General features: G+C 40.5%; 1 protein-coding gene and 1 long non-coding RNA gene across 2 annotated transcripts in view; one reads left to right on the top strand and one right to left on the bottom strand.

Moving 5' to 3' along the window:
• Nucleotides 1-19,230, top strand: part of LOC125921105 (uncharacterized) — a 48,645-nt gene extending 29,415 nt beyond the window's left edge. Inside the window, exon 3 of the long non-coding RNA XR_007457303.1 lies at nucleotides 17,478-19,230. This is a non-coding gene — a long non-coding RNA (uncharacterized LOC125921105). The remainder of the gene's footprint in view (nucleotides 1-17,477) is intronic.
• LIPH (lipase H) overlaps nucleotides 1-22,565 on the bottom strand; it is a 45,420-nt gene that overhangs the window by 22,163 nt on the left and 692 nt on the right. Inside the window, exons 2-3 of the mRNA XM_049628441.1 lie at nucleotides 4,421-4,788; nucleotides 3,080-3,188 (exon numbers count right to left, since the gene is read on the bottom strand). Of these exons, the coding sequence (XP_049484398.1) occupies nucleotides 3,080-3,188; nucleotides 4,421-4,788 (477 nt within the window). The remainder of the gene's footprint in view (nucleotides 1-3,079; nucleotides 3,189-4,420; nucleotides 4,789-22,565) is intronic.

Raw genomic sequence — 22,565 nt, 5'->3', positions numbered from 1 at the left:
ATTTTGCATGCAGTTTCAGGGGCCTCATATTCCCATCCCCAACCTCACCATGAACTCTCTAAGGCACCACTGTCCAATAATGTGAGCTACGTATATAATTTTAAAATTTCTAGAAGCCAATTTTAAAAAAGTAAATAGAATTAAGGAGAATTAATTTTTTTATTTTTTTAAATTTTATTTATTGATTTGAGAGAGAGAGAGCCTGTGAGCAAGGGAGAGAGGCAGAGGGAGAGAGAGAATCTTAAGCAGGCTCCATGTTCAGCACAGGGCCTGACTCAGGACTCAATCCGATGACACTGCGATCGTGACCTGAGCCAAAATCAGTTGGACGCTCAACCAACTAAGCCACCCAGGCACCCAGAGGAGAATTAATTTCAATAACACATTGTATCTAACCCATTTTATTTAACCTAGCATATCTAAAATATTATCATTTCAACATATACTCCATATACAAAAATTGAGATTTTTAATATCCTTTTCTTTTTACTTAGTCTTTGAAATCCAGTGTGTATCTTGCACTTACAGAACATCTCAGTTTGCATTAGCTACATTTCAAGTGCTCAGTGGCTACATGTAGTTAGTTAGTGGCTACTATATTGGACAGCATAGCTCTATGGTCATTTCTCAAAGTGTGGTGTTCAGACCACCTGCATTGTCTGGTTAAAAATAGACTTCTAAGGGCACCTGAGTGGCTCAGTCTGTTGAGCTTCCAACTTCGGCTCAGGTCATGATCTCACGGTCTGTGAGTTTGAGCCCTACATCAGGCTCTGTGCTGACAGCTCAGAGCCTGGAGCCTGCTTCAGATTCTGTGTCTCCCTCTCTCTCTCTGACCCTCCCCCATTCATGCTCTGTCTCTCTCTGTCTCAAAAATAAATAAACATTAAAAAAAATTTTTTTTAAGTAGACTTCTGGACCCCACCCCCAGAGTGCTGATTCAGCAAGTTGGCATTGTAACCAGCACCCCTAAGGAGATTTTTTTACACCCTTAAGTTTGAGAAGCAAATGTAATATATTATCAAATGATGTAGGTACTTGGAATATTTTAAAATCCACTTATGCTCTGCCATCTTGTGCTAAAGAAGCTAAAGAGAAATAGTGGTGCCTGGCTGGCTCAGTTGGTAGAGCATGAGACTTAATCTCAAGGTCGTGAGTTCAAGCCCCACACTGGGCAGGGAGCCTACTTAAAATTAAAAAAAAAAAAAAAGAAAGAAAAACTAAGAAGTTACTGAGAAACCAGGAGATGTGCCTGGAGAGAAAAAACAAAATGTCAGAAGAAAGAGAAATGGAAGAAAAAAGCCGCCATTACAGGCCAGATAATTAAAAGCAGAACCATCCAATTGGGGGAGTTGGGTATGAATTTCATCCTTAGGCAACAGACCAAGTTCCCACTCTACAATCTGGTGAACCCAGTCAGAAAAGGTGGTGGAAGGTGAGCAGAGAAGGGGAACACTTCACCCCTGAAGCCGCTCTGGAGAATAGCTGAGATTTGACTTTGGGGATCAGAGAGGATGAGGAATCCGGAGGACATGGGAAAGTCAGGGGCCACAGAAAATTGAGCTGTGGACCATTAGCTGAGTCCAGGCCACGTGGGCCCAGAGTGGAAGGCAGACTGGCTTGGGGAATTTCCACGGTCAGAAAGCAGGTTACACTGCACTCACATTCACAATAGTCATGGGAGCAGGTTTGCTGGGAACCAAGCTGGGGGTGAGACTGAATGAAGTAGTGGTGGGCTGGAGCCCTCCAGGCCCAGGACTGGAGGGCAGATTTTGCTCATCTCTTCCCAAACTTTGTGGTTATTAATGTCAGACTGGTAGCTTGAAATCAGCAGTGGTGAGAGTATTCAGACCATGGAGATCAGCAGACACTAAAAATCAGGACTTTTTTTTTTTTTTTGGAGAGCTGTTCAGGTTCTTAACACACTCTCAGGGAGAGTCCCACCCACCAGAAGAAGAGTTCCCAACAGATAAGGGACACAAGCAGATTCAAGCTACCTGTCCTTTGATCCCATAAGGGAAATGAAATTTTTTAAAAGGACATGTTGCAGTCTAAAACAAAAATAATAATAATGTGAAAAATGTAAAAAAGCGCTCTGCCTCCCGAGGAAAGCAGGTAAATAAGATGAGGGAGGCCTTGGCCCCTGGTGTGAAAGTGAGAGAAAATATCCAGGAAAAACAGAACAATGTGACCTCAAATAGCAGGGCTAAAGGAGACATCCATGATGCGCGTGACCGCGCGCGCGCGTGTGTGTGTGTGTGTGTACGCGCACATGTGACACAGAGAGAGAGAGAGAATGACTTGCCCAGGGGTACCAGGAAGCACATTTAGAAACAGTGGCCCTAAAAGTTTACCTCACAAGTATAGTTGGTTTGAATCTCTTCTTCCTCATTGTCTACTACCCTCCGGATTTCCTAGATTGAAAATAGTTCTCTGTGTGTAAGAATGGATTCTGGGAAGGGTATGAATGGGGGGAGAAGACTTGAGTCTCTGAAACAGAAAGCCTCCCTCATCCCATCCTCTGTAGCTGTGGAAAGTTACTGGAGCAGTAGGCAAGAGAACCCAGCAAAGGAACCTTTGTTTGGGATTTCACCTGCTGTTTCTGAGTTTTCATTTAGCTTTGTCCTGAAAGCTGATATTCAGAGAGTAAACCCCTCTATCAAAATTCCCGTCTCATTTTCCTATCATGAGATTCCAGCTGTGCCTGGGGATGGAAACATATTACGTATGTAGTTCAGGCTATATTAGATTAAATGAAAGGAAGATCGCTGTTTGGACAGCACAGATCAAATCCCCATGGGACATAGCTGTTATTCCTAACCATAAGAGAAATAAAGTTACCACCAACGTTTTCTATGGCATATACAACTTACTGAGTGTTTTGCACATATTTTATTAAATAATAACCTGAAGTCAGTATTATCATGGCTTCACCTTTGCACAAAAGGACACACACTCAGAGAGGTTAAATAATTGGAAGAGCTGGCTTTGAACCCAAAGACTTGAATTGTCTGTATCATGATCTCCCAGTGAACATCCTGCCCAGGCCAACTACCCCATGTCCATTCACAGGAAGCCTTACCTGTAATTCTTCCCAGCTGCCCATTGTACATCTTTCCAACAAACCCGGATATGTGGGCTCCTAGACTTACTCCAATCATATAAATGTTGTCAAGAGAAGCTCCTTCTACCTGGAATTTTAAGAGGTCCATCGTTATAAATTGTGAGGGGCCATGGAGTTGACAACATTTGGAGAAATTGCCTAAACTTGACTTTGAAGACACTTCTTTGGAGAAACATTTCTAAGCAACTTATACCTATGAGCTCATTTAAATGTCACAACAACAAAGTAAACATTCTTCTTTGATTATACAGATGCGGAAACTGAGGCCCAGCGTCGAAGTAACCTGCCCAATATCAGGCAATTGGGGAGGGGCAGAGCAGGAGTCAAACCAGTCTGTTCAACTCGACACCTGTGCCTTAACCTTTATGCCATGGTGTCTCTATTCATGCTTCTGCTAGAAACCAAGCTGAGACATCTTTAAATCCCTCCCAGTTGAGGAGAAGGGCAAAGAAACATTTTGATAACCTCCTTTATCTTCAGGCTGGCTCAGTTAATGAATTCTCCATGGAGAGAGAAGGAAGGAAAGGAAGGGGTGGGGGTGGGGGACGACACTGACCACAGTCTGCTGGGACAGCCTGTCATGAGTCATTTTAATATTCACTTTCCCAGGGCTGTGTCTTTAGTGGAAAGCTTTGTGAAACTTCTGCTCCCTCTGGCCACAGTGGCCACCTGACCTAATTCTCTCTGAAATAGTCCTGATATAAAGTAACTTTTTGTTGTTGTTTTTATAAAGGGGGGCAATTCATGAGATAGATCACTAAATAAAATTCAAGATCTATTTAATCTTTGTGAGTCTTCTAAAAATATAAATCATACACACACACACAAATCTCTCATCAGACCATGTTCATCAGTTTTGGTTTTTGGATAATCTGGTCAGTAAATCTTAGGCTTTTCTAGGAAAAGGAATACTTATAGAAGATGAGGAATCTCTCTACAGTGAAGCCAGAAAACCCCTAGACAAAAATCTCTCTGACCCGTAAGACACCTTTATGTGAATTAGGAAAAGATGTCCCTTCCTGAGGACACTTTACTGTTATTGGTGGGACAATATCATAATAAATATATAGATCTGTGACATGTACAATGACAGCTGTGCTCCCTTAGATGTGCAGTGCACAACTTGCACAACCATATCTATGGGCCTTCCCTCTAGGCGTTCAGTCTAGCTTCCCTGGGGCTTATTCAGGTTTTTAAAATAGTCCCTCTGTTCACTGCAGCTATCTCTTGGTTTTAAATCTCCAGATAATGGGCCAGCTTCAATTTGCCCCTGAATGATGTCAGAGAATGCTCTCTTACCAACACCTGGTCGATAAATTTCTTCAAGACTTCTGCTACTTTTCTGGTCTTACTAGAGGCGTGGTTATATATCACAGTTGTAGCTCCTCGATTCCAATCAACAACAATCACATTCATGTCTTCTACGGAGAGCAAACTCTGTACCAAGTCCTCCATCCAAACTGGAGGGGAGCCTGTAGGTCGGAATCCATGGACAATAAAGGTGGTTTTCTTGGTCACATTCAAGTTCCCCAAAATTGTGGAGTTGATGACTTGTGCACAGGTCAGATTTTTTCTGGTGTAGAGCATCAACTTCACATTTAGTCCTGTACCGACCACTGCACTGTGAAAGCTCAGTTTGGTGAATGAAGGACATGTTTCATCTGTGTCTGAAAATAAAAATTAGATGGCATGACAATTCTTTCCTTAGCTGGGCGTCAAACAAGAGTGCTGCCCTACATTCACTGGAGTTCCTTCTGTGCTTTACAGCACCCAGCAGGAGGCTGGATCTAGTTGAATGAAGTTGCAAAGTCATACGTTATTCAGCACACATAAATAGTGACTTCTTCTTCAGCAGGAAAACCATTTTTCCAAGTCTTACTGTCCTTCAAGGTCTAATCCAAAAGTCACCCCAATGAAGCCTCCTCCAACTCTCCCAGCCCTAATACTCTTTCATCCCAGAACTCCCCAAAACCTTGTGTATGTCTCATTGACAGCAAAATGAAAACACTTTCAGGGGTGCATGATGGATATTTACGTACATGTGTGTCTATCTTGCTGGCCCACTTCCTTGGAATGGTGTTTTGTAATCCATGTATCCCTCACAGTGCCCAGCACCTAGTAGAGGTCTCAGTAACTGCATCTGCATGGTCCAAACACCTCTTTCCTTGTCTAGAGCACCTGCCTGGGACAACAGTGGAGAACGTGATGTGCCTTGCCCTGACCCTTTCAGTAGCATGTGAAACAGTTGAACCACGGTGATTTCTTGGACCCTATCCTTCTTTGTTCCTCAAGCAACCTAGCATTCATCCTGCTGAGTAAGCTCTAAGGATGGCTTTAGGAGAAAGGTTGGGGATGAGGTGGAGAAAAGCAAATGATGAAGCTGGAACATCTTGTCGTGGCAGAGTGTAAGCGAGTGTTTAAAAACATGTCACAAGGACCTAGAAAGCCAGCTTGAAGGGGCTTCTGCTGGCCAGATCTGGGATAATTTGAGCACAAAATAATTAAGGACAGTAATGAACTATAGACCTTTAGGGAAACAACGGATCCACGATTCTGTAACAAGCAAAGAAACAGGATAAACAAGCAAAGAAACAAGATAAGCAAGCAAAGAAACAAATAAATGGAAGAGAGAGGAGGACTCTTAAGGTGTAGTGCTGAATGCCAGCTGGTAAATGTGGAGTGAACACTGGGGTTGAAACTCATCATTTGGCAGCCATCATAATAAATTGGTTATGCAAGAATTAAACTGAGGAGGTGGTTATTTTGAGAAGGAGCACATGTGCATTTCCTCAAACTTCCTCCCACAGACTGCTAATGAGTAAGGGGAAAGTAGTAACTGTGCAATGGAGAAATGGAACAACACCTTGACTAGGTTGTCAAACTAAACATTACCATTGAGGGGCAGATGGACACATGTGCCTCTTGCTGTCGTATTCCAGTGGGGAATGTATTAACCTGAACCTAATTATGGGGGAAAAAACAGACAAACACAAAATGAGGAATATTCTTTTTTTTTTTTTTTTTTTTTTTTTAAAGGACCTGTAGGAGCTGGGTGTGATGTAGCTGTGGCCAGGCTGCCAGGGAAGGGGGCTTATGGCACCAAAAAAAAAAATTTTTTTTCAAGAAAAAAAGTTTTAAAAATTAAAAATAAAAAAGGCCTCTATTCTTAAAAAACATCAATGTCATAAATGACAAAGAAAGACTGTGGAAATGCTCTAGATTAAAGGAGACTGAAGAGGTAGGATGATGAATAAGTGCAGTTATCTGGTCTTAGACTGGATCCTGCCATGGAAGAAAAAAATTGCTATACAAGAAATTATTGGGTCAATTGACAAAATTGGGCTATGAACACTAAATCAGATAAAATTATGGTATTGGCGTTACATTAATTGAGGTTGATAACTATATAGTGGTTTTGTAGGAGAAAATCTGAATTCTTAGGAAATACAACTAAAGTGTTTATAACTAAATGGCCAACTTATTCTCAAATGGCTCAGAAAAAAAAAATTAGAGGCAAAGAGAGACAGTAAATGATAAAGCATTTGTAGCAAAATGTTAGCAGTAGTTGAGTCCATGTAAAGGATTATTGGTGTTCTGTGTATTTTTAAAGAGTTCTTATAGCTTTTCTGTAAGTTTAAAATTATTTTCAAAGAAAAGCTTAAATAAAAGGGAAAAAGAAAGGGCAAGAGCCGTATCAGTAGCATGCAAAGCAGGAGGGAGGTTGCAAGTTCTGATATCAGAAAATGAAGGTAGGCAAGAATGCTTAAATCTGCTTGAAAGGGAACAGGAAGTTGGAAATAAACTAAAGATCAAGATGCAACTTGAAAGAGGAGTTAGGAAGGAAGGAGGGCTTTGGGGTCCTTGAGTACTGAAATAAAGTGTTACTTTTGCAACATTGTATAAGGCCGTGATCATGAATCTCAATCAAATGAAAGCTCAGGTCAACATTGGCATGCAGACCCAACAATATGATGTTTGAGAAAACTTTTTGTTTTTTTTTTTTAATTACAAAAACGATTTAAAACTATTAGGGCACACTCTCCTACATCCTACTTGGCTGAGAGAGAAGAGTCCAGAAGGAGGTGAAGTGGAACAACAAACAGTCCCTAGGTACAAGTTGGAGATGGTCCTTTAGCTATTCAGTAGAGGGGGCAAGGTCCTATGGATGACCATTCTTCGTGGGAGGGCATAGAAGAAGAAGACTGTTGACTTGCGACTGGCCAAAAGGAGACAGGAGTACCTTGGGAAACACCTGCTGTGTCTTCCTCCAGTAGAAATTTAAGAACCATTTGTCCTGGGCCCTTATTCTCAATCTATTCTTACATACCCAGGAATTGCTCTTCCCTCATTCTGAGCCTCAGAACAGACTTCATCCTGGCATCTCTGCCCTTTCTTTCTTTCTTTTTTTTTTTTTTTAATGCTTATTTTTGAGAGAGAGAGAGAGAGAGAGACCAGGAGAGGGGCAGAGAGAGAGGGAGACAGAAATCCAAAGCAGGCTTTAGGCTCTGAGCTGTCAGCACAGAGCCCGATGCGGGGCTCTAATTCACAAACTGTGAGATCATGATTTTAGCTGAAGTTAGACGCTTAACTGACTGAGCCACTCTGGCGCCCCTCTACCCTTTCTTAATAACCTGGGTCCATTTGTGTATGCTTTTTTTTATGTTTATTTATTTTTAAAGGGGGGGGGTAGGGAGGGGCAGAGAGAAAGGGAGACACAGAATCTGAAGCAGGCTCCAGGCTCTGAGCTGTCAGCACAGAGCCAGACGTGGGGCTCCAATTCAAGAACCATGATATTATGACCTGAGCCAAAGTCAGACGCTTAACTGACTGAGCCACCCGGGCTCCCCTATGTATTCTTTTATTTAAAACTTCTTGCAGAGGCTCTGGATACTCAGCAATGAATGAAGTGCCAAAATAGAAGAGGCAGAAGAAGCTCAAATAGAAGGTTAAAAATTGAGGCTTTGAAATCCCTCACCCTAGAAAATACTGGTTAAAAATTGAGCCCCAAACTCACATATTCCTCCTTTTGCTCTACACTGGCAAGTAGTATATACAGTGAGGCATGCTTACAATTGTCTGTCCTCCCCCCTCCCACAGCTTAATTGAGATATAGTCAACAAGTAACATTGGAGTAAGTTTAAAGGGTAAAACATGATGATTTGATATATGCGTACATTATAAAATGATTTCCACAATAAGGTTAATGCGCCCACATAGTTACATATTTTTGTGTATGTGGCAAGAACATTTTAGATCTACTCTCTTAGCAAATTTCAAGTATACAGTACGGTATAATTAACTACAGTCACTATGTTGTGCCTTAAATGCCAGAATTACTCACTCACCTATGTAAATATTTTCTCCATCTCTTGGCCTCTTTCATTTTTCTCTTCCTGTAGATTGCATGCTCCTGGAGAACGTGGATTGAAACTTGTCTGGTGCTTGTAGAGCAAGACCCAGAGCACATAATTGACTGTTTAATTAGTCATTTTACTGAACAGGAGGTGTCATGAGGTAGGGCTGAGCCTCTTGGTCTTAGCCATCAGTAAAACTGGGCTTTGTTCCTTGTTGTGTAACTGACTCACCAGGTGGCCTGGGGAAATCATGCCATCTTTCACTTGCCACCTACCTGCCCCAGAAAGGAATGCTTTCAGATTAATCACAAATGAGGTCATACTGGAGAAGGGAGAGATCCCCTTCCAAAGAAGAGATCTGTTTGTTTTGAGCAATATTAGGCCAGTGTGTCAGAAGTCACATATCTGAGTCATTGGAAGGCTCAGGTAAGAGTCGTAAAGTTTGGGCCAGAGCTATTTCTCAGCACATCCGCCACACCTTTCATGTCTATGGAACAGCTCAGCCAACCTCCTTGACTTGCTGAGCCTTTACCAGACCCTTTACAACGGACAGTTACTGAAAGGCAAAAAGGACAGAACAAGTGGATTTTTTTAAGATTTATTTTTCAGAGAGAGAGAGAGAGACAGAGAGGGAGGGGGACAGAGGATCCAAAGCAGGCTCTGTGCTGACAGCAAAGAGCCCAATGTGGGGCTTGAACTCACAAACTGTGAGATCATGACCTGAGCTGAAATTGGATGCTTAACCGACTGAGCCACCCAGGAGCCTCCGGAACAAGTTGATATTTATTTTTCATTTGCTAGAACCACTCTGACTTCATGTATTTTTCAATGCATGCATTGGGCTCTGGAAAAGCCCATTGTAAGTACTGAGTGAAAAATGGATTTCCTCGTTCCTTTCTCTCAGTACAAAATATTATAACAGCTTTATATATATTTTCTCTCATCCTCGGAAGAAATGTGCAATTCATCCAACAAGAGTCTATTTTCTCCTAGGTTCTGGGTCAGGCGGCATTTTAGAGGGAGAGTCAGGCATTAATGAAGTAAAACACACAAACAAGTATGAAATTGCAACTTGTGATATATGCCATGTTAAAAGAAATATGGTATAAAATGAGGATTAAACGGGGAGTTTCACCTGGTCTGGGAATCAAGAATCTTCTTTTACATCATCGTGAAATAATGTACTTAAATACTAAGAATGGAAGATCCCTTTAGCAAAGTATAACATCATTACACTGAAGGACAAATTCAAGTTCCCAAACTATTAAGTTTTATTTTCATAGATTTTTACTTTTATTACCTAGACTTAATATTTCAGGTATTATACCCTTCTTCATTTTTATGTGCTTTATTTGCCTTGAATTCCACCAAATAATATTACAAGCTATAACTAGACCGTCTTTTTGTTAGCATTTGCCTACCGTGTTTTTATCCTTTGTAACCTTTGAATCCCTGTGTTTTAAGGGATCTTTCATATAGCATCTAGCTGGGTTTTATTTTATGGCCCAATCTGAGAACCCTTTCCAACAAAATACATGAGGGGCACCTGAGTGGCTCAGTCAGGTAAGCATCCGACTTCGGCTCAGGTCATGATCTCACTGCTTGGGTGTTCGAGCCCCACGTTGGGCTCTGTGCTCACAGCTCAGGGCCTGGAGCCTGCTTCAGATTCTGTCTCCGTCTCTCTGCCCCTCCCCTGCTCGCACTCTGTCTCTTTCTCTCTCTCAAATATAAAAAAAATAATAAAATATTTTAAACAAAATAGGTGAGTTCACGTTTATTGGCCTAACAGACATAATTGGTGTGGAGGCCATAGAAGTGCCTGGCTCAGATCTGCCTTCACTAGACCCTGCTGCAGGGAGCACGGCTGAGTCACCTGTGCCTCCGGCCACTCCACAGTGTTCACATGAAGCCGTGGCTCCCCCAGGCCGCTCCCAGCCAGTGACTGAGTACCCACAGTGGGGTACTAGAGCCAGGCCAGGCAGGCTCCTCCTGCCTCACGTGAGATTCCAATAACTGGCTCAGACACACCCCATCAGCCTGGCTGAAGGATCCTCACAACTGTGCTGAGCTCTTCCTGTGCAATCCTTCCTCGCCCCCGCTTTCCTGCATGTCAGATGTGCATTGTTGGGGAAAGGCTCTCTCTGCTTGCCCCCACCTCCTTTGTCCTTCCCACACAGTTCCTCAGGTAGATCGCTCGTGTGTCCAGCCCCGTGACGGTGTCTGCTTCTGGGAGGACCCCAGCTGACACGCATGGACTTAATACTGTAATGCTATGTTTTCTGATTTTAGTGCATTCTTGCTTTACCATCTGTTGCCATATGGATTGCCCTGTTGTCTCACTCTGTTGTTCTCATTTACGTATTCTTTCTCATACTGGGAAGATTATTGCCTGCTTTAATTTTTCTGGTGTTTACCTTTATAACTTGATATGAAATACCCACATCTTTGTTCATGGGATGTAAATGTGTGGACTGTAGGCCAGAAGCAGACTACATACAGAGCTGCTCCAGATTCCAAACATGGGTATATTTATTCAGACTTCATTATCCACCGGTGTGAACCCCTAGCAAGAATTCTTGGGGATCTGGAAGCTGTATTTCAGACTACTGGGGAGCACGTTTCTAACTTCTGCCATGTTTCCTGCTGCTGTCCTTGGTCAAAACAGTTGTTTTCCCTTACTCTGCTCTAGTCCTTGCGTTAGTGACAGACAGTATCTAAGGGATGCTTGGGTGGCTCAGTCGGTTAAACATCCGACTTCAGTTCAGGTCATGATCTCATGGTTTGTGGATTCGGGACCCGTGTGGGGCTCAGTGTTGACAGCTCAGAGCCTGGAGTCTGCTTTGGATTCTGTGTCTCCCTCTCTCTCTGCCCCTCCTTCACTCATGCTCTGTCTCTGTCTCAAAAAATAAAATAAACGTTAAAAAAATAAATAATTTTTTAAATTAAAAAAATGATGATGGTATCAGCACACTCAGTACTTCTCCCTACTGATCCAGTGTCTACCTCCTGCTTTTCACTAGTTCCAAAATTCTTTTTAGTTCATCTAGTGATTCCTTTTTGAGTTTCAGAATAAATATTTAAGCAGCACCTGGTGACTCGGTCGGTTAAGTGTCCTACTCTCGATTTCGGCTCAGGTCATGATCTCACGGTCTGTGAGATCAAGCCCCGTGACAGGCTCTGCACTGACAGTGTGGAATCTGCTTGGGATTCTCTCTCTTCCTCTCTGAGCCCCCGCCTCCCCCCCCCCACCCCACTCACCCACCACTTGCTTCTCTCCCTCCCTCTCTCTCAGAATAAATAATAAACATTTTTTAAAAATGTGTGTGTATGTTCTGAAGGAGGGAACAGAGAAGGTGTGAAAGGGAACGTGTGTTAAACTTTCTTGTCTTTCTTGGTAGAAAATGAGGAGGTAGCATAGATACTCTGAGTAAATAGAACAGAAACTCTCTGTTTCTGTGGGTACACAGAACTCTACGTAGAGTCTTAAATATTTATTTTTAAATATTACTGCCTTTTCAAGAAGGGTTAATGGGTAATATAGTTCCTAAGTTTATTCATATCCATAAATGAATTCCTAGGCCTAAATGACGACCTGGCTTCGAACAGTATTCTTTCCCCCAGGATTTATTATTTATTCTACTTTCTTCTTATATTGAATTCCACTCTAGAGAACTTTGTCCCTTATATGCTACTTGCTTTTTTCCTACCACACGCCTGAAGCATTCTTTCTTTGTTCTGAAATAATTTCCCCTGCTCGTGTAGATGCTCCAAGATAACTGATCTGTTTATCCATTGTTGTATATACCCTGTGCCAACAACAGAGTCTGGCTTAGAGTTGGCACCAATAAACGTTGCATGAAGAAGCGAATATCAACCTGTTAACACATTATTCAGTCATTCAGAATGATCCATCTGAACGCTGCAAATAGTGTATGATGTCATGTTTATAACATAAATGGAGTATGAAGTGACACATGCATTATGACTGAAACTATGTAAAAAATATGTCTGCAGGTGATAAGCTCTGCAAAATAATACGCAAACAAAAATGGGTTATCCATTCCATTTCTGATGTTCTCTGCTTAAAACTATCTAAGGTTATTCATTATTTTCCCCTCAAGAATTAGTAACATTTTAAAGGAAAATATTAAATTTATCTTATTTTGGACATAAATTTATCTTAATTTGGAATTATGTTCCAAATTAGTTTAAGTTTATTTTGGACTGTTACAAGTTAGTTTAAGTTCCTTGAGGGTAAACGCTGTGTTGTTTTTTGTCTACTATTGTGCCCCAGCACCTAGAGCAGGAACTTGACATGTTGGGTCCCAAATTCTCAGACAATTTGGAGGGCATGCAAGGACCTGATATTTGTGAATAGCAAATTTGTTAAATTGCTTTACCCTCATAAATATAGTTCTTTTTATTTATATTTAATTTCTAGTTTATATTTCTAAAATAATTCAGAAAGCAAACCTCTTTTTGGTTATTGTGTTGTTTTGGTACAAAGTCAAGTTTACTCAGAAGTAGTATTAATAGAGCCTTTAACCAAGTAACCCAGAACATGTTAAACTGGTTTCTAAAGCTTAACCTCTTCTATTGGAGTTTATTGGAAGCCGGAAAAACATGGCCTTTCCTCTTCAGCTTATTTTGAAATTCAATTACTCTGAAGTGCCAGTTCCTGTTAACAATTGGAAAATAACAATCGGATGGGTGATATCTCCTATCCAATGAGGAATTCAGACTCCTATGGAGAGCAGCCAGAGATAAGAGTAGAGTAGGATAGGATGTCAAAGAAATCTGGATAGAACATCTTCAGAAATAACATATTTGTGCCTGAGGTATTTTGTTATGATCTAATGCATGGTCGCCCACAGGCCAAGTTGGCCGTGACCATTTATGTATTGTCTATGGCTGCTTTCCTGTTATAAGGAAAGGCAAAGTTGAGTGATTGTAAAAGTGACCAATGACCCACAAAGCTGAAAATATTTACTATCTGGCTCTTCATGGAAAAAGTTTGCCAACCTGGTCTAACGTCATAAACATAATACCCAAATCCGATTTGGAAGCACGGATTTTAGAGTCAGATCTAGACTTGAAGTCAACTCCATTGCCTCCTAGCTATGTGACCTCAGGTAATTAATTATCTAACCTCTCTGAGCCTCAGTTTCACATGTGTAAAATGACCATAGTAATGCCAATCTGTCAGGCAGTGCTCTGCTGAGCCATATTGAGCCTGAGGCAAAAGAGAAAAAACTATATATATACTTATCAAAATATCCTCCCAGATTTTGAATCGGTGGGAAAAGTTTGTAAAAGCTCTACAGTCAGTCAAAACACAGGACCATAGGAGTAGCTGAGTGGCTCAGTTCGTTAAGCGTCCAACTTTGGCTCAAGTCTTGATCTCAACGTTCGTGAGTTTGAGCCCTGCTTCAGGCTCTCTACTGTAAGCACAGAGCCTGCTGTGGATCCTCTGTCCCCCTCTCCCTCTGCCCCTCCCCAGCTCGTTCTTTCTCTCTGTCTCTCTCAAAATAAATAAGTAAACTTAAAGCCATGATCATAGATATAGCCCTTTGTTATTCAGACTGTTTATATATCATTGTTAACTCATAAACCAAACCACCTAGCAAGGAAAGGAACATGGCACAGACCCAGGAATGGCTGGCTGATTGGAAATGACCTTTTCCATTATACAATAACACAGAGTTGTAAAACAGTCTATCTTTATTAAAATTTTGATTTTTTTCATCATTGACTTATTTGCATGGATTTTCATCTCTCAAAGACATTACACTAAAATATCACTTATGCCAAAAAAGTATCACTTATCCAAATCATTTGTTATGTATTATGAGAATGCATTATTAATGATATTCATAGTATTATTTGCAGTAAAATATCACTTAAATATTAAAATAGCATTTGCACATTGCATTAAAATATCGTGAAAGATAAAATTTTTATTGCTTTAAAATCATAAATATAATTTATCTTGATTATTGAGTTTAGGTGTCCCTTATCCCCTTAAATTTTGCACCTGGTGAGTGCCTCACTGACTTTACCCTGATCCTAGCCCTGCTGTCAGGATTGTTGTGAGAAATAGACATAATGTCTATGAAGTATCTAAAGCATTAGCTGCAGGGTGCCTTGGTGGGTCAGTCAGTTAAGCGTCCAACTGTTGATTTCTGTCAGGTCATGAGATTGAGCTCTGGGTCAGGCTCCTAGCTGGGCCTGGAGCCTGCTTGGGATTCTCTCTCTCTCTGCCTCTCTCTCTCAATTAAAAAAAGAAGAAGAAGAAGAAGAAGAAGGAGAAGAAGAAGAAGAGAGAAAGAAAAGAATTAAATAAATAAATAAATTAATTAATTAATAAGGCAAGCATTCACTGGTGCACAGTAAATGCTTAAAAATTAATAGTTGTTGATGATGTGGAAGATGAGTTGGGTTAATAGTTGCAGGGGCCAAGGGCAGTCCACTCCAACATGGGCTACTTGGCATGAAGATTATTTTGAGTTAAAAAGCAATCAAAAAGCAGATTCAGGAAAACCTCTTTACCTCCCCCTTAACTGCCTAAAAAGAATTTAGACAGAGGACCTGTTCCAGGAAGATAGCTATCACCATAGATGACTACCTTATGTTATAAAGTAGGTACTGTAGACAGGGAGGAACCTAGTAAGACATCTTTGACCAAAATTCTTTCTACCCCATTGTTTCTGAGTGGCCCAGCAAACACGATGACCAAATATTTACTTTTTCATTTTCCTGTGAATTCATTTCTTCCTTTTGAGGTCCTAGACCCATACCTGCTTCTCCTCTGTTTAGAATGACATATATACCACATTTTGCCTGACTGTCCTTTGGAATTTCCATGTCTGTGTGGATTCTCCATAGGTACTAAATTAAGTTTGATTTTCCTTTTTTTTTTTTTTTTTTTAAGTTTATGTATTTATTTTGAGACAGAATATGAGTCAGGGAGAGGCAGAGAGAGAGGGAAACAGGGAGAATCCCAAACAGGCTCCCTGAGGCCAGTGCTCAGAGTCCTAGACGGGGCTCCAACCCATGAAACCCTGAAATCATGACCTGAGCCAAAATCACAAGTTAGGCACTTAATGGACTGAGTCACCCAAGCGCCCCTAAATTTGATTTTCTTTTGTCTCATGTCATTTTGATTCTTGGTCTGGCTAGAAGCACCTTGAAAGGTACAAGAAATTCTTGCTCCCCAACATAGTACTGATCTTAAAGGGTTGTTGTGAAGGCTAAATAAAATAAGTAAATTGCTTAGCGTGGGATTTGCTATAAAGCAAGTGCTCAGTAAGTACCAATTACTTTCCTTCCATCATTTTGGAAGGATTTTGGAAAAGGGAAGCATATTAGTAACAGTGCTCTACCTGGTCAGAGAACATGGTTTGGTTCCGGCTCTGTCATTAACAAGACAAAACAAATAAATTATTTGGGCCATCCCTTTTCTCACACTGAGAGATTGGTTCATCATTCCTTAGAGATTTAGCTAATCTCTTGCATTCCTTTTGGACACAAAATTCTAAGATCTGCAAACTAGCTGGTTTGAAAGGACATGAGGCTTCTATTTAGGAAAACAAATTTCCAGGGGAGTCTTACTGACCAAAGACAACCCAAATCTCAAAAAAATTAATGTAGCAAGAAATTAAAATTTTCTTTTAATTTTATTTAAAAGATCTGAACATAATCATACTTTACTCTTGGAATTAAAATGTTGACCAAATAGATGTTTTGTCACCTTTATGTTAAGCATGTTTTTTGGCTTATTAAATATCCTTTAGTTAACATTCATAGTTCCATATTATGATAAGAAAAGATAGGTAGGATTCATTAGGCAGAGGGGGAAAAATTAGAACCTGAGGTCCCTGGGTGGGGAAAAACACATATTTTGGAACAATGCTGGGAGTATCTGACCACAGCAAACTCCCTCAGGCATAAGGTTCCTCTTAAGAATGTAACAGACCCACTTACTCCCCCTCAGGTTCCCCTCTGGAATTTGACAAAAGACCTGACTAAAAACAAGTAGTAGATCATAAAACTTATGACCCACAGGAATGATATGGCCATAGAGCACCCTTCATACAACGGAATCGAGCCAATCAGGATGGACAACCCAGCACCTAGAGCTATCAAGCCAATAAGGGTAGGGCCTAAGAAGGAACAAGTGGGTAGGGATGGGAGGGCTGACCAGAACCTTATAAAACAAGGACCCTTGCCTATAGCTGTGGGCATTCACTTTCGAATATCCTTTCTGATATTATATTCTAATAAACTTTTTCCTGCTGCTCATTTTGTGTCCTGCTCTTCCTTCTTCGAAGCAGCTATTCAATGAACCCCGGGTATTGAGGTAAAAAAATCCTGCAACAATATGCTACAATGAGGATGAATCTTGAAAACATTATAAGTGAAAGAAGCTAGTCACCAAAGGCCACAAATCATACTATTCCATTCCCATGAAATATCCAGAATAGGGAAATCTACAGAGACAGAAGGTAGATCAGTGGTTGCTAGGGGCTGGAGGATGAAGGGAGATGGGGACACAGGGGTGCAATAACTAAAGGGTATCAGGTTCCTCTTAGAGGTCATGAAAATGTTCTAAAATTGACTGGTGAGAGTTGCATATATCTGTGTATGTAGTAAAAATACTGAATTGTACACTTTAAATGGGTGAATTACATGTATGTGAATTATATCTCAATACAACTATTTTAAGAAATGGTTCCTATAATTTCCAACTTTTCAGAGTGAAAAGATGAAAAGTCTTTTGGAGGTAACTGGGCAGAAGTTTCTCTTTTTGTGTCAATATCAAAACCAGCTTCATTTTCTTTCCCCGATGGACCTCCATTTCGTACCACTGGAGGTTAAATAAAACTCCCATTTCAGTCAGCCTTTCTGAGGAGGGTTTGTGGCTGTTCCTGTGCAAAGTAAACTACTCTTATTCTCAGGCTTAGGAACTACTTATAGCTGTTATCTTGTTTTATCTTTGCCAGAGAAAACTGTACTGGATAGACTAAACGCCCTCTTGATTGGAAGGACATGAACTTTAACCACTGGCTGTATTTATTTAGGATACAAGAGACTAAACAGACATTTGTTTCCCTGGATTGACCTGTTTCATCTGAGTCCCAGTTGGAGACAAAAGTGTGATTCCCTCGGATTGATCACTGACAACCCCACTCCTTTTCTGATGAAGCTTCCAAGGGATACTTTTGCTTTATCTTCAGAAGGCCTACTGCCCTGGAGCATGCTGTTCTGGTGTCACACACAGTTTTCTAGCTTTTTAGTTTCTACCTGCTTTGGGGATGGATTTCATTTCCCACATTTCTGCCTGGGGAAAACTTCTACAAAAAGCAGAGGCTAAAAAAAAAAAAAAAAAAAAAAAAAAAAAAGGCAGAGGCTCCTGACTCAGATCCAAAGAGTTGTCAGTGAAAAGAGAAGATGGAACTGTAGACAGAAATAACCCACTGATGAAGCAATTGTACGTGTGGGCAAGGGGAGAGAAAGTTCTGAGATTCTATGAGAATCAATAAGCACAGGTCGTTTCCTATTAAGCCTCTCAATGTGGCTGGGTCAACTGATTAGAAAGAAAAGTATCAGTTTCTCTTAGATTTATGGTTGGGGAATTGTAGTCCAGTGACCAAACCCAAGCGATGGGCGTGAAATTCCACCTAATTTAATCTTGATGCATGGTATGTAGTCAGGAAGTGAAACAAGTGTGGCCCTGACTCACACTTCTTTTATTTCAAGTTTTGGGTTCCGGGGCTTGCTCAAGCAATCATTTCTCTTACCCCCCAGCATGACACAGATGTGCTCATACCTTCTTTAGAACTGAGGTCCACAGTCAGGCATACTGACTTGATGTTTCCTGAAATATTTACTGAGTCCAAGGTTAAGGGATACACTGTTGAGGATTCTGCATTCTGGGCAACGGGTACTAGTCAGTGTCTGGGACACAGCTCACCACATGTTAATTGGTGAAGCCAGCATGTTTCCAGCAACCCACACTAGAGCACATTTTAATGCTTGCCTGAAAACAATGTTCTGAAGTAATTTCCCAAAGTCCCAGAAATGAAAATCCCTTTAGGCCAGAAACTGCCTTGGAGAGATCAGAATATGAATTGAACTCCTATTTTTAACAGAAGTAGAAGGGAGGGAGGGGAGTAATATCTACCTACCATGAAATTCTATCACATTTTTTAAATCTGGAAATTAACACTCTCTCTCTATAGATAGATAGATATAGATATATAAAATAAATGAACTTTAATTAAAAACAAAAACACAAAAACCTGTTCTGAGCCAGATGGTGAAGTGTAGGGGCCAAGGGCAGGCTGCCTCCAAACAGGCCACGTTGGCATGAAGATTATCTTCAGGTACAAAACAATCAAAACCCAGCAGATTCTGAAAAAGCTCTTTACCTCCCCCTCAACGCCCTAAAAGGATTTAGATAGAAGACCTACTCCAGGAAGAGAGCTATCACCATAGGTAACCCTTCTGTTATGAACTAGGTGTGGTAGATGGGGAGTAACCTAGCAAGGCCTCTTTGATCAAAGTTCTGTATGTCCTGGGTAGCTCAGTAGGTTAAGTGTGAAACTCTTGATTTTGGCTCGGGTCAGGATCTCACAATCGCACGGTCGTGAGATGGAGCTCTGCTTTCAGCTCCGAACTCGGGTATGAAACCTGCTAAAGATTCTTTTTTCCTCTCCCTCACACTCCCTCTCTAAAATAAAAAAATAAAATAAAACAAAACAAAACAAAACAAAATAAAATAAAATAATAAAAATTCTCTGTGTCGCATTGTTTCTGACTGGTCCAGCAAACATGTTTACCAAACACTTAACTCGTTTTCATTTTCCTGTGAATTCATTTCTTGTGAATTCATTCCTAGACCCCTACCTTCTCCTTAGCTGAGAATGATAGATATGCTTCATCTTGCCTGTCTTTGGAATTTCCATGTCTGTGTGGAATTTGATTTTCTCCTATTAATCTGTCTCCTGTCGATTTGATTCTTAGACCTGCTAGAAGCACTTTGAAGGGGACAGGAAATTCTTGCTCCCCAACAGAAACATTCACAGTTGACTAGGGCCAAACCTGGTGGAGTATCTCTTGTTTGTTTGTTTTTTAAATGTTTATTTATTTTTGAGAGAGAGAGAGAGAGAGAGAGAGACAGAACGTGAGCTGAGCTGGGGAGCGGCAGAGAGGAGGAGACACAGAATCTGAAGCAGCCTCCAGGCTCTGAGCTGTCAGCACAGAGCCTGACGTGGGGGCTTTCGAACTCACAAACTGTGAGGTCGTGACCTGAGCCAGAGTTGGACGCTTAGCCGACTGAGCCACCCAGGCGCCCCTCTTGTTTATTTTTTACCCCAATAGCTATAGGCAAGAAGTATATGGGCAAAATGCTCTCTTGGTTGGACATATCTGCTTCGAACCACCAGCATTTTTTAAGAATACAACTGAGAAAACAAAAGAGATACTAGATTTCCTCACTCTCTTCTCTTAATCATGTACATAAATATGCACATTCACACTCCACCCCCTTACTCACCTTTGTCTCCCTGTCAGGGAAGGAGTCTCTCTCTGTCTCTGTCTCTTTCTCTGTCTCTCTGTCTCTCTGTGTTTCTCTCTCTCTCACACACACACACCAAAAATGGAGTTATAAATTATCTGTAGAGGATTTCAAATCTGAGGAAATAATTCTCTGTTTTTTTGGCACTAAGCTATTTCTCCTAGGCAAATATCTACATAGTTTTATACAAAATTGCCATAAGCCAAAATATTGACAGAAGAGTAACTTTAAAATATATTTATGACAAGAGCCTTAATTTAGAAAAATAGTTATCAACTTTTTTCCTTGGACCACCTGCAGCTGAAAAACCAGAAGGTCTGTTAGAAGAAATGCAGATTTTAAGCTCTCGCCCCAGACCCACCGAGTCTGGATCTCTGAGGGTGGTCTGCATTTTAAACAAATCCCCAGGCGATTCTGGTGCACACTAGAGCTTGCTAGCGATTGCTTTATTCACTGGTAAAATTACGGCAAATATTCCTGCCATGATATCACAAAGGTTAGAGCAAAACAAAGATTTCCAAAAGTGAATGACCTATATTCTCTGCATTTCAGAATCACATCTTAATAGTTGTTGATTTTTGGACGGCAAGCTAAAGAAGGGGAAAAACAAAAAGTCGATGTACTTGTGATGAATAATTTCCACTATCAGGTGCCTATTATTCAAACCCTCTCTCCTGGAAGTTGCAAGTTCATGGTTTTGCAGATGCTGAGAAATCTAAATTTAGTTTACAGCTATAATTATGTTTTTTCCTTCTAGCTACAGAAGTTTATTGTGCTGTGTCTCTCCTTAGATTCTGTCATTCAGCAGTAAGTCTTCTAGAATCATTTAAAAAAGACCTTGCTGATGAGATGTTAAGTAAAAAGGCAGATCACAAAAACATTAAGTTCCAACTTTATGTATAGAGATCCATAATGCGAGATTCAAAGAAAGTACCCACAAATTATCATCAGGCTTTTGTGTCAGGGTTAGTTCCGCTCTCCTAAAACTATCTCTAAATTTATGTTCATTTTCTAAATTTAAAAATTATTATAAACACACACTTCTTTTTTTTTTTTTAATTTTTTTTCAACGTTTTTTATTTATTTTTGGGACAGAGAGAGACAGAGCATGAACGGGGGAGGGGCAGAGAGAGAGGGAGACACAGAATCGGAAACAGGCTCCAGGCTCCGAGCCATCAGCCCAGAGCCTGACGCGGGGCTCGAACTCACGGACGGCGAGATCGTGACCTGGCTGAAGTCGGACGCTTAACCGACTGCACCACCCAGGCGACCCTAAACACACACTTCTTAAAAGGTTGACTTCTCGGTGAAAAATATCATCATTAGCATAATTTTAATTTACTATTAAATCAGCTTCAAAAGCACAAATTGAGAAAAATTTGTTTATAAGCCTGAAATCCTAATACAGCTAATTTTTCCATTTCCCTCCTAAACTTTATCTACAGACATACATACGTGATGTTAACATAGCTGTTATCTTTGTTGACTTATAAATGTGAATTGTTTTGTCTACTTGGCATTATTTTATAAACATGTTTGCACATTTCTGCATAGCTTCAGAATCTTAAAGGCTACATTTTTTAAAAAGTTGATACTTTATCCATTACTGTGTGTAGAAACATTTCTGCTATATCTAGTTTCAAGTTATTATAAATAACATAGTTAGAATCATCTTCCTAGATGAGTTTTTTTCTTTTATTTTCTTCTTTTTTTTAAGTTTTATTTATTTAAGTAATCTCTACATTCAGTGTAGAGCTTGCAGTCTCAACCCCGAGATCAAGAGTCACGTGGTCTTCCGGCTGAGCCAGACAGGCGCCCCAAGTTTTTTTCCTTTCAAAAGTTATTTCTTTAGAATAAATTCTCACCAATGGTTTTAGTAGTTCAAATGGCATAAACATTTTTACGGATACTGTATGTAACACATTTCCCTTCAAAAAACTGTACCAATTTTTTACCATAAACTATGTGAAAAAGAACTGGATTCCTAAGAAGGCTGAGAAGTGTTGAGTTTCTTTTTAAAAAGTATTTCACTTCAGGGACTCCTGGGGGTTTCAGTCAGGTGAGCTTCCCACTCTTGATTTCGGCTCAGGTCATGATCCCAGGGTCGTGAAGCCTGCTTGGGATTCTCAATCTCTCTCTCTCTCTCTCTCTCTCTCTCTCTCTCTCCCTCTGCTCTGCAGCTCTCTCCTCCTCGTGCTCTCTCTCAAAAATTAATTAATTAATTAATTAACTAAAATAAAAATAAAACAGCATTTCACTTTATTTTTGTTATCTTGCGTGTAATTTAATTGCGTGTAATTGTGTAAATTAGTTTTATTTATTTAGTAATCTCTACACTAAACGTGGGGCTCAAACTCATGACCCAGAGAACAAGAGTTGCATGCCCTTCCAACTGAGCCAGCCAGATGCCCCTGTACATCACTGTTTTAATTTTTATTCATTATCATTAATAATTTTTAAGTTATCAATATGCTAGGCACAATTCCAAGGGGTTTACATAATAAGACTATGT

The sequence above is a fragment of the Panthera uncia genome, chromosome C2 (genome assembly GCF_023721935.1).
Source record: "Panthera uncia isolate 11264 chromosome C2, Puncia_PCG_1.0, whole genome shotgun sequence".
Classification (NCBI taxonomy): domain Eukaryota; kingdom Metazoa; phylum Chordata; class Mammalia; order Carnivora; family Felidae; genus Panthera; species Panthera uncia.
This window is presented reverse-complemented; position numbering and strand designations above follow the sequence as displayed.